The sequence below is a fragment of the Azolla caroliniana genome, unplaced genomic scaffold (genome assembly GCF_043228905.1).
Source record: "Azolla caroliniana isolate FFs.n. ecotype wild unplaced genomic scaffold, voAzoCaro1.0.p SCAF_1095, whole genome shotgun sequence".
Lineage (NCBI taxonomy): Eukaryota > Viridiplantae > Streptophyta > Polypodiopsida > Salviniales > Salviniaceae > Azolla > Azolla caroliniana.
Genome location: NW_028231530.1, coordinates 1 through 12,128, shown reverse-complemented (window position 1 = coordinate 12,128; position 12,128 = coordinate 1). Strand labels below are relative to the sequence as shown.

Sequence of the window (12,128 nt, the reverse complement as noted above, 5' to 3'; positions counted from 1 at the left end):
GCCAGTGCAAAAACCACCAACAGATGCCAAGGCATGGCCCATAGCAGCCGTTATAATGTCTACTTTGGCTACCTGTGGCAATCATTCAAATTCATTGGTGACAACTCCTAAAAGTAGGAATCAATCAAGTTAAGAAGTTGAACTCACCGAAACTTGATAGTGTTCTGTTAGTCCACGGCCTGTATTTCCAAGAACACCAATTGAGTTGCTTTCATCAACAAGAAGCCTAAAACGATATTTTTCCTTGAGATGGATGAGCTCCAGCAATGGAGCCATTTTCCCTGAATTCTGTGTCATAACAGAGATGGGGTCAGAACTGAGAATCTAACAGTTAAATTGATAAAACTCATTACCTGATATATTGCTTCCACAACAATAAAACGACGATTCAACGCCTTCCGTTTACGTTGATCTTCTTTGTGATTATCTTCGAGTAGAGATTCCAAAGATGACATATCGTTGTGCTTGAATAGCTTCACAGTGCTTCGAGACAAATATAGACCATTCTGAATACTCCAATTAACACCTTCATCCCTGAAAAAAATGATGACGTCTTGTATGTGGATGGCCCTCAAGCCTGAAATTTTCATCATGAGACTTTTGACTAACAATGCAATTTTTGTATCAAAATGCAGTTAAGACAGGCTATGCTCCAAGTAGGGTGTGTTGGAAAATTAACCAAATTCTGACATAGGAAAGGAATAAGTGTATGATTCACGAACAGTAATCATGTCAACATAGATGTCTTACAATAATAGCTACTCATTCCCAGAAGAAACAATGGACATACATAAATTGAGTAATATCATTTGTTCGTTGTTTGATGGTTATTGTTGATATAACACAGTTTTTATTTGCATCCACCTTTCCTTCTGTACATGATCCATACACAAAAAATACAATCATTGGACTGCTGACTAGTAACAGTACAAATTGGAAAATGACACATTGGTACAATTTACAATTAAACATGGAGTTAACCATTACAAGGATATCCATTACACATCACCACTTCGATAAAATGAACAATGTGCATGAGATGTGAAGTGCCTCAAAGTTGCATTCTCATCATGTGCTGGACTTGCCCATGTTGTAACACTCACATATGAGGTGATGCCACAGCAGCTTTGGGATCTTTAGGGTTTAATTGATAGATTCTAGCACCAAATAGTAGTTTCTAGTTTATCCACTACAGTTTTAATTTCTTGATTTCACAGTCAAGAGAGATGGGGTTTCAATCCTAATTTGCGAGAAATAAGTCCTTATAACGGTCATTGGGTAAGGCCCAGACAGGGTAGTACAACACATTTGAAACAATAAATGATTGATTGACGATGCAAATACAGCACTTTCCTAAACCAAAAAGAAAACCAGTCTATACTTAATAGAAATTTTCTTCATGATGCAAGAAGTGAAAGCTGCAGACTACTCACGCTAAAATAAGATCACCTCGTTTGCAGAATGCAGGAATAGTACTTGCAGCAGTAGCCAAGCCATATGAATACAATATAGAGTCAGGTGTCCCCATGAATTGTGAAATCTTGGCCTCACAATCAAGATGAACATCTAGAAGAGTAAAGTTTCTTTCAGAATTCACAAATATCATACGTTTACATTACTCAAATTTGAGAACAATTTTGGAGTTGAAAATACCAATAGTTCCATAGAATCCCTCGGGGTCCACAAGCTCCAACTCCATACTTCTCTAATGTTTTTGTACATGCCTCCTGCAAAGAATCAATCCAGAACATATAAATCCATACAATATATGCACATACCTCCTGTTTCTGTGCTTCCAATGGCACTTCAAGCCTATTAAGCTACCAAAAAGGCATAGTAAAAAAGATACCACTAGTTTCTTGTTTCCATGTTGACCAAGAGGATGAATTTGAAAAACCCAGAGACCATTTCATTAATTAATACAAATTCTTGGGCTTACTAGAATATGGAAAAAGGATAGCAAAAGACGTACTACTATTCCTTTGTCGCCCATTAATCCTAAGTAGTTGGCGGTACTGAGATTGATAACTTCTTCTCCATTTATGATAGTGCGAGGTACTGCTCCACTGAGCCAAAATAACAAGAAAGAAAAAAACAGAATACGACAATCAAGAAGCTACTAAGTGCAACTTATAGAAGTGGAAAACCATGGTCATAGAAACTTCTAATTCTCTTATTATGTATGCAATTAATTTTATCACAAAATTAAATTGCTTAGCTTAAAAAAGAAACTGATTGTTATGCTAGCTCGTAGCAAGATTCAAAACTTCCATGTTGCCGAAAACTATGCAAACGAACATTTTAAATTTAATGAATAATTGCCATCTCAAAGGATATTAAACAAGAGAACTGATGGGAACTACTACGATTCCTATACTAAACAGAAATTTTAACAAAGAGAAAAATTTGAAAATTCTTAGTGTATTCCTAAGAGCATAGCAAACAATATTTTGGACATACCTCTCTAAAATAGGAGATTCATCTTCCATGTCTTTTGTGAGTGGAGGATGAAGAGGTTCAGGTGTCCAATCATCACATAGCTGATCTATTTCCTGTGCAATTGAAGATCATCATAAGACCAACCTAACCAATCTTAATTACTTTTAAATAAAGTTGATGGAGAACCCCAAAATGAGAAGAAAACAAATAACAATTGATAACTGAACACATTACAAACATTTAGTCATAAAGCATATGCAAAAACTGAGGGATTTAAGAAATAAAGGAGAACAAAACAGAGGACACACATGCAGCTGTAAGTAAAATTCAGCCTAAGGACACACCTCAGAGAAGGAAAATCCTCAAAGCAGGGTGTAAAACCAAAAATAAGAAAATGGGAATTTGCCATCTTAGAGAGTTAAAAAGTTAGAATTAAGTCCCTGACTCTTCACAGGGTCTCCACACCAGGAGATGATCCCTTGGAGAGGCAGAGTACCCTGTTATTATAAAAAGTAAGTGAATAGAAAGCTCATTAAGCTGCCACCATGATTACAATGTTGGCAGTGAGCTGCCAGCTTAAATTACAGAATAAGAGGCAACTAGGGCTTTTACCCCAACATATGCTACCAATGATATCTTCTGTTTCAAGGTGATCTTATACCAAATTCATAACATCCCAATAATACACAGCATCAGTTCATATAAAGAGTCAGAAAGTCAAGGTGTCAAATAAGGCTATCATGGAGGCTAAATTAAAATGGAATAGAGGATCAAATAAAGAGTCCCCAAATAAAGAATAGAAAATTCAAATATATCATGTGCTAAAGGACACAAAAAAGATTACCTTGCATCCATTTGAAATTATGATCATAAATAATAATGTGAGAAGAGTATAGTGGTAAAGCTTATTCTTTATAGATAGGTTTAATGTTATGTTCACAACAAAAAACTCATACTTGGCTTTCAGATCATTATGCTAACAAGTAACTATCACTTTCTCCTAAAACTCAGCTTTATTATTTCCCCTTATAAAAGGCAATGATATCAAACAAACACGTGCAATAAAATGGCATGCTTCCTTATTTAAGACAAAAACTTGATGGTTTTGGCAGCAAACTTACCTGTTTTGTTAAAGGACGCTTCTCAGGCTGGTAACTTTTCTGAAGCAATAGATATGCAATTACAATTACTAAGAGCACTTCCACAAAAACGTGACCTGTAACAATAAATCAAAGTAAATCTTAAACCATCACAACTTAATCTTTCCATTCCATTTTTCACTAAATTGCTAAAGTTAGCACAAGAATCCAGCAGCAATGAGTACACTATAATCTCAACATTTCACGTCAATCTCCAACATCCTAAGGGATCAATCTAAATTAGGTAAAATGAAATAGATTTCAGTAAAATGAAATATTCTAAGGGATCAATGGGCAAATCGCAAATTGAGGCACTGCCTCTTGTTTGCGAATGTGGCAATGAATTTTATTTTTTTAAGTTTAAAAAGAAGATATGGCAATTATATTTTCAGCATAAGTAAAGAAAAAACATGTGAATGCCATGAAAACCAACAATGTTGGGATCAATCTAAATCATCATCAAGTAATTCATTCACCAAATGAACAGCCGAGCTTGAATAAATCATGTGAACATAGGTATTCATAAACATCATTCAGCCAGTTTGGCTTCAATCCATCATTTCTATTTTATGGTTATCTGCAGCCTTTACCGAAATACTTTTCAAACTTGGGCCCATTGAAACAAATACAGAGTCAATCTGTTAAACAAACAATATATTTAAGAAATGCTCAAACAGGATGTATGAACACTCACATGATCATATAGCCTGAAAATCAACCTAAACCCCGTTCACCTTCAAATGACAAGCATACATGAAGAAAATGATCTAAAATTTACATACCATTTTTCAAAGATCTGAAGACCACATCTCCAATCGTATCTATGAACATGTCCTTCACAAGTTCATAATTATATTCTGCTGTAGATTTCGAGCTATCAAATTTAGTTAGTTTCCCATTCTGCAAGAACTCAAAATAGATACCAATGATCAAACACTTGTACATGCAACAGGATACACAAATTGGATCCAATAAGAGTAAATCTGCTTACAAAGTAATCCTTGAACCACATCCTTATTTTTCCAGGATAAGCTTCCTCAAGGATGTATTTGTGTTCATCTTTGTCCTGAATCGCAATTGAAGGAAGCTTACCTTTTCTAACTCCAAAATACTGGATGCAGAATAGAGTAAACATAAACACAACAATCACAACAATTAGCAAGTTTAACAATGGTAAAATAAAACATCAACTATAAACAAAGAAGCAAATAAAAAATCAAGAACCTGGAGTGCATCCTTTCCATATTCAGTGTCTGCGATAAGGAATCTCAAACCCTTGCTCTTGTGCTCTTTGGCAAGCTCGCTGAAAACTGCTTCGACATCCTCATGACCTTTATTCCCAGAATCTAAAAACAAAAATACCTACAAACAAGAAAAAGAAATTAAAGGAAGAAAAGATTCTATAAGTATAGCAGTTACATATTGTACATCCAAGCAACTGACAGAAATTTGTATGCTAAATGCAGTGAAAGATATGCTCCCATAAATATACATGCATAGTGAACGTACAGAAAATAAGAGAAAAACAGGTGGTATTGAAATTTTTAACCTTGGAAACTTGAGGATTTGCAAAAATCTGGGAAACAAACTTCCTTTGAGCAGGATCTTTGTTTAGTAATACAACTGAAGGAACACTCACTTGCATGAAGAAAATTCTTTACGAACTCAACTTCAAACCCCTGGTGATGCATTTGTTCATAAAGCTTAGTGCTGGGTAGGCAAGTCATATTAATACATAAGGAAAAGTAAAGGATACCTTCAGATCATTAAAGCTTTCTTCAAATTTCTTGAATACACGTATTGCAGGAGCAGTAAAAGTAGAAGATTTTGTCGGTAAAAAGCTAGCAAATAATGTATGACGGAACTCATACATTGCTCGCAATTCACTTGCAATAGATGTAAAGTTTCTGAACTCTTCAGATTCGTACGATGAGAACAGCCCCACCTAATCCATCAATTCAATGCAACAAATTAAAAATTAGTAGTATGAGATATGAGCATTAAACATGTCATCTTTCTTTCACTTACAACAAGAAGGTCAGTTTCTTCAACAAGTTTTCTGCCCTCCTCTACAGATGTGATTTCAATGGAAGGTGGGCCAACTTGTTTCTTCAAATATGATACAATGCCTTCTGTATCTCTTGGGCCTTTGAAATCACGAACAATTGATCCTCCTTTCTCAAATATCTTTAAGGTTGGATAGCCACGAACATTGAATTGGCCTGCCAAGGCTTTGTTTGTCTCTTCATTTGCATTAATCTTTGCAAGCACAATGGCAGGCTCATGTGTCTTAAGGATAGCTGCAGCTCGTTCATACTAGATTGGAAAGATGAAGTGAGGTATAGTTATGTTAAGGAAAATATGATAAATTTATGGACGACTAGAAATTTGAAATACCTCAGGAGCAAGCCTCTTACAATGACCACACCTACACCGCATAGAAAGATAAAAGAATCTGAGTTGGGGGTCTTGGGCAGGGTAACTCATTTTAGATACTCCCGTTATCACAAAAAACATACTGCTTTTTTTATACCAAGAATCCCCACTAATAAAGGCAAACGCATCCATACACAAGAATCTTTTGTGATGCACCCATGTTAATGATTCATCGATGCATGCATAACACTAAGAATTCAACTTCCCACAAATAAATGGAATTCGACTTCCCATGAAAAACAACAAATAGAACTTGACTTCCCCTGAAAAACTTTTAGCAGTACATGTTCAGTCAAATATGCAACTGCAGTCAGTTCAGATGCATTCTCTTCATCACTTTCCACAATTGCTTTACTATATTACATTTTACTTACCAAGGAGCATAAAATTCTATGACAATTAAAAGAATGTTGCTGCACAACTTGAGTGAAATTGGAAGAATCCACACTAAGAACGTAAGTATCTTTGTCCATCGCAGGCATTAGCAAAGGAAGACCATGAGAATTCTGCAATTAGAAGCATATATAGTGGAATCAATCGGAGCATTTTGTGCCAAAAACCCCTGCAAATTTAAAATTTAAAATGTAAGCCAATAGAACTGCAAAACAATATAAAACATTTGGCATGCAAGGCGTGATATTCCAGACAACCTGCAAAAAGATCATTAAGACATGAAAGTGAAAGGCTGAAGCAAATGATATCTCCAAAAAACAATATGTATAGTACAACCTATATTTACTGTGTGAGAAGTTCATCTCCAAAAGCATGGTGGGAAAAGCTCTCAATATTCTTAATTTTCCCTCGATTTGCCTAAATGCTACCAAGTTTTTATTAATTCCCCATTGACCTTTGATCAACCGTTTCTCCAGCAGTTATACGTTCAGGTCATCCCCATTCATGTTGTATGCATGTTACTTGATATTGCTATTATGTGACCATGCCTATTTAATGTTATTCATTCATGTTCAAGTTATATCAATGAAGTTATCGCCATTGATGTCACTAGTTATAGCTATTTGATGTAATAATATAACAGTTGTGGTTATTTGGTTATACAATTGTTTGTTATTAATGTGTTCATGTCTATTGATGTTCTGGCCATTGTTATGTCTGTTTATTATTGTCGATTATATTAATTGAGTCATTGATATGTTTGTAGATTATGTTACCATTGTTCGTACATCTGTACATTATGTTATTGGCCATATATGTTTGCGGATGTATTGTTGATTGTGTCTCTATTTATATTTGTGAGTGTAATGTTACATTATGTTATATCATATGTTGATCAGTCTTAACTCTGCGTAAAAGCAGAACTGCCTAAGAATCTCCATGGTTCTAACTCTGAAGGACATCAAATTATATCCACTATACCAAAACTTCCTAAGAACCTCCATAGTTTTAATTCTGACGGACACATCAAATTACAAAAAGACACAATGGCCACATACAATAGGCTATAGTAAAGACATAACAATACTAGAATCCAGAAGATGTGCACCTAAAACGTTGTGCAAAAACTAGCACCCAAGAGAGGTGCAGCTGAATTGTGGTCATTTTAGCACCAAGTAGAACTTCACAGAGAATACACGAAGCTGAGAGAGAGCAAATTTGACTGCAAAATGAGGGCACACCAGTTAATACATTGAGAGCAGAACCAGTCATGGAGCCAATGCACAACTTTTTGCTGAAACACAGAAGCAAGTGTTCTCCAAGAAGGTGTTGATAAAGATTGTGTCCAGAAAACCTAACTAGAGACGAATGCAATGAGTTTGCGCAAGCTTCAGCCTTTTATTGAAGATCTGCATCCATAATCTTCCTCCCACATCTATCAACTGCCATAGGAAGGTACCCCAACTTACACTTTATTCCTCCCAAATAAGTCAGTTGATTAGATTATTTCCGGATGAAACTGGCACCAACTTCCTTAGGACAAAATGCTGCTTAAACCAAACCCTCTTTGGCAAATAACATGAAGTTCCTCATCTTATTTGTTACACCTTCAACCCTTCATCAGTGTTGCAATTTGGTCTTAGAGTACGTTAATCTGTGTGTGTGTGTGTGTGTGTGTGTGTGTGTGTGTGTGTGTGTGTGTGTGTAGCTCCTGGCCAGGTGACATATAAGCCAGGGCCTTGAAGAGGCTACATTACTGATTTTGCGAACTTCCACAAAGCCTTTGATACAACTCCACATAAGAGGCTCTTTCAGAGCATCCAGGGATTAGGAATTCCCTCTGCTCTATACGATCAAGTGACAAGCAAATTGCATTTTATCATGGGCCTGTCAGTGTCAGATTGGTTAATGATTCTATATATGTGGGCACCTGATGTATATGAGGTTCTACCTACTCTGGTTACAGCAACTTTCCCCATTGCACCTCATCGCATACATTAATGAATATCAATATTACCACAAAATACAAAAAAGAAAAGAAGAATGCAATGAAACTTCTGATATTGTCCAAATAAAAAAAAGCACTAAGGCATATTTGGTCAAGTACTCTGCGTTGATAACCACTGCTTGATTTGTGTTGAGAAGTACCTCCATGTGTAGGTCCAGCTCTCATGGATGAAGGATATCAACCTTCCTAAGGCGTTCAACTACAATTGTTGGTGCTACCATCTCCCTCTTTGGCAATCTCATCAAGCACCAAGGCTTTAACTCAAAGCATCCAAAGGATCACAGATATAAGTAGCTTCTCCATTGATCTCCAACCATCATATGTACCCGCACATCTACTCTCTTGATCTAGGCTAGGACCCCAAATCTGAATTCCATATAACATAGCAGGGGTAACCACAGTGTCAAAGAGTCACAGCTTAGTGTATGGTTTATGAAACAAAGCATGGGGGATCTTCCTATTCTTTCCAAATCTGCATATCCTCTGGTCAATCTGTCCTTGAACCAGCTCCCAAAATAGAAGAATTAGGTCCAAACAATAATACTCCAGGATAGGTGTAGTAGTGAACATACTCACTATCTCTTATCCAGGACCGAAATTTGGAATTGATTGCCTGGCCCATTTCGGTGTAGTGTTTGACAGCCTATGACACTGACTTCATAAACAGATTTTGGAAAGAACTAAAGCTATGTAAATAAAATTTAAGCATGCATCAGCAGATTTTGTATAGTCTCAAAATTGCGACATCCACTAGCTTTGTTTGACTTTCAGAAAGTGATCCAAAGCAAGAAAGTTATAAATGAGTTTCCAACTGGGTATCAGAATATTTGATAGCATTTTCAACAATCTTGCTATAATCTCAAGACTGGACCTTAAGGTCAGAGTAGCAGGCTATGAAATCCAGAATGTTTCCACAAATGTTGGAAAGTAAACAAGCTATATGAATGTAAAGTTTGAATATGCATCCGCAAATTTGGCAGCATGTAACGTTATGATCTTACATTATTCTCTTATATTAACAGTAAAAGAAAAAGATTTCAATCAAACAAACAGCATACCTGATCAGCCACTGCATACAATAAGGCTATGATGCACCGTAAGCAGCAACAAACAGCTAATCCAATAGCATATGTTAGAGCAACACTAAACACAACAAAGAGCACATCAAAGGCCAAAAATACAGCAGACAACCTGCAAAACATAATCAAATAAGCATATTTATATTCTATAGAGTAACACAAAACCCGACCCAAAAAGATATTAGTGCATTATACCAATATAGTTTTGGAGCTTCTTGTATCAGAACTTGACCACCCGCAGTCATCCAATAGAACCCAACAATCCACCAAATAAATGAGAACATTCTGTTCATAGACTCTAAGTGTTTGGCAAAGCTGAAAAGCATGCAGAGATTTAAGATTTAAAACTACGTTCACAAAACCAAAAGGCCACCCAACAGTTTCTTGCGCGATTACACTGCAGTGGATGCTAAATTTGCTTTCAATGGTTAGCTTCATACATAGTTGGAATTAAACTAAATTTGCATTTATGTAGTTTAAGGGTCCAATTTATGGATCACAACTTTCCAAATATGAATCGGAAAAGGAAAGTTCCTTAAAATCATGAAGAGTAGAATACACTAGATGCATACATATTACAAACTCGCACACCTTAATAATGACACTTGTTTTCCTATGAGATAACCTCAAACAGAATACAAGAGGCAAAGTAACTATTATTGCTTTTCATTCATCAAAATACTGCAGTCAAAGACCAACTTTTCCAATGTTTAAGAAAAAAACATTAAATTTAAATACCATGATAAGAAGGGGCAGTAAAAGGGAGCCAGACGGCAATCCCATATGAAATAAATCAGATATGCGAAAAGATAATATCAATGGTAACATTCATAATCTGCAAGGACATGGATATCAAAAAGGGTTCCCCCTTGAGGACATGGGGGAGACAAGAATGGACGTATGGAGATAGTACATAATCTTCGGTTTCCATATTCTTACCCCTAAATATGAACCACCAGTAAAAATGTAAGTCAGTTCTCTACACATGTACATATGCAAATGCATTTATAGATATATGTAAAAAATGAATGTAGATTTTCAATATCCATATATGTGGGTATGTAGATGTATGATTTAAGCAAGTAAAACAGAAACCTCTATAAGTATTTATAAGTTCATAAACATACAATGCTGCTCTAGCAAATTGTTAAAATTTCCTACTACAGAGGGGATTAAATCAGATGGTGTAATGGAGAAACGAACCCAGTGTTAGCGCCTCCTATTTCTTCATCTGCAGGTGAATTGTCTCCGAGTGATTCTTCACTAGATCGGAACTTCCTATAAGGACCAGGAACAGCCAGCGGCCTATTAAGTTGTTGCTGTTTCTGTTGTGGTGATTTTTGTTGATGATGGTATGTCAGATATTGTCTATATCTCTTCCGAAGCTCTGAAGAAACACAGATCATATGAACAATGTCTTGAAGACAATAACCGCAGATCCATATCCGAAGAGGGGCATGAGGCTTTTCATTGGTACTAATACAAAGAACAATAAGAGAAACCATGATGAAAGCAAGGTTCCGTATCAGGTCAAGAATGACAAGAGGTTTAGAGTAGGCCCAATCACTCTGTTCTTCTTCAAGTTGCTTCATCACTGTCTGACTAACCATCATCGAAGGTTCTCTGATCATTCTTCTCACACTGGCAGGGCGGCAGAACCGAGCGACACCCGATAGCCCATTAACCATGATGGTGTTCCAGTCGAAAGAAGGATTCGGGATGTTTCTGTCTAAATTAGGGATGCTCTCTGCGAGAAGAGGTGAAGGGGAATCCACAGAGGCGCCATTTGGTCGCGAGGAGGAAGAGAAGGAGGAGGTCGACGATCTCTGCTCCATTCTCACGTCACAGAAAGCGAAGAAGAGAAGCTCTGCCTGCGCAGATCTACGTATCGTATTGTATTGTATTGTATTGTATGTCTTGTTCGATTACTTCAGCTTCGGTGGGGTTTGATCCGAGAGAGTTTCAAACCGCGGATTCCTTTTGCGGTTTGGCCCTCCGGCTAAACAAACCGGTTTGTCCCTAAACGGTTCGGTTCCGCTTGAGCCTTGCCAGCCCGATCTCAAACCGGTTTAGGAGGCTCAAGGCTCAAGCTTGAACTGGCCCGAACCGAACCGAACCGACAAACCATTTAAAACGGTTTAACAGCTCGATTTAGGCTCCAACCGAGCCATTGTTGACTCCTCCTAACACGTACATGCCATTCTCGTACGCATCTACTGGAGATTGCTAAGGCATTGTTCGTGTAGTTGTGATTTTGCCACGGAAATATGGAAAAGACTTGCTCGAACAATCGTTGGGATTTGGACCAAAAATTGTGCGTAATCTAAGAGGTTCTTTGGATAATACAAAGAGTTATTATGGTTGGAGTTCCACGCCATATGGGTTTTCTTAAACATTTTAGGGTTTTTTGGAAGTTTTTAGGGTTTTCTAAAATATTTTCCTTCTATGCTCTAATCATACAATTCTTGATAAGAAAAGTGATCAATTTACATGATATAATTGACCTAAAATGTTTCTGGTTTCAGCATACATACTGTTTTGTTTCTTTCTCGATTCTAGATTACCTTCAATTTTCGCCTTTCTGCTACGTCTAAGGAATACATCCATTATGCAACAAACCTAATGAACTTCCTT

The 12,128-nt window shown here is 36.7% G+C and overlaps 1 protein-coding gene and 1 pseudogene across 2 annotated transcripts; both read right to left on the bottom strand.

Moving 5' to 3' along the window:
* Positions 1-6: 6 nt before the first annotated feature.
* Positions 7-6,570, bottom strand: LOC147847380 (protein disulfide-isomerase-like; annotated as a pseudogene). The gene is made up of 16 exons (XR_015532330.1): positions 6,389-6,570; positions 5,976-6,006; positions 5,607-5,894; positions 5,335-5,523; positions 5,128-5,257; positions 4,803-4,940; positions 4,570-4,689; positions 4,361-4,478; positions 3,561-3,655; positions 2,461-2,552; positions 1,973-2,066; positions 1,654-1,727; positions 1,434-1,566; positions 354-534; positions 148-288; positions 7-72 (listed from the first exon to the last, which is right to left on the bottom strand). The product of XR_015532330.1 is annotated as a protein disulfide-isomerase-like (transcript).
* A 2,867-nt stretch (positions 6,571-9,437) lies between these two features.
* LOC147847379 (E3 ubiquitin-protein ligase At1g12760-like) lies at positions 9,438-11,344 on the bottom strand. The gene is made up of 3 exons (XM_087339267.1): positions 10,698-11,344; positions 9,690-9,809; positions 9,438-9,606 (listed from the first exon to the last, which is right to left on the bottom strand). Exons 1-3 carry the CDS (start codon positions 11,327-11,329, stop codon positions 9,453-9,455), a joined length of 906 nt encoding a protein of 301 aa, XP_087195393.1. The 5' UTR covers positions 11,330-11,344; the 3' UTR covers positions 9,438-9,452.
* Between the last annotated feature and the right edge of the window lie 784 nt (positions 11,345-12,128).

Coding starts and splice junctions, on each gene's coding strand:
- LOC147847379 (XM_087339267.1), bottom strand. CDS start 11,329: ATGGAGCAGAGATCGTCGACCTCCTCCTTCTCTTCCTCCTCGCGACCA. Junction 9,810..10,697: donor ATAGGAGGCGCTAACACTGG/GTTCGTTTCTCC, acceptor CATGCTTTTCAG/CTTTGCCAAACACTTAGAGT. Junction 9,607..9,689: donor GAAGCTCCAAAACTATATTG/GTATAATGCACT, acceptor TATGTTTTGCAG/GTTGTCTGCTGTATTTTTGG.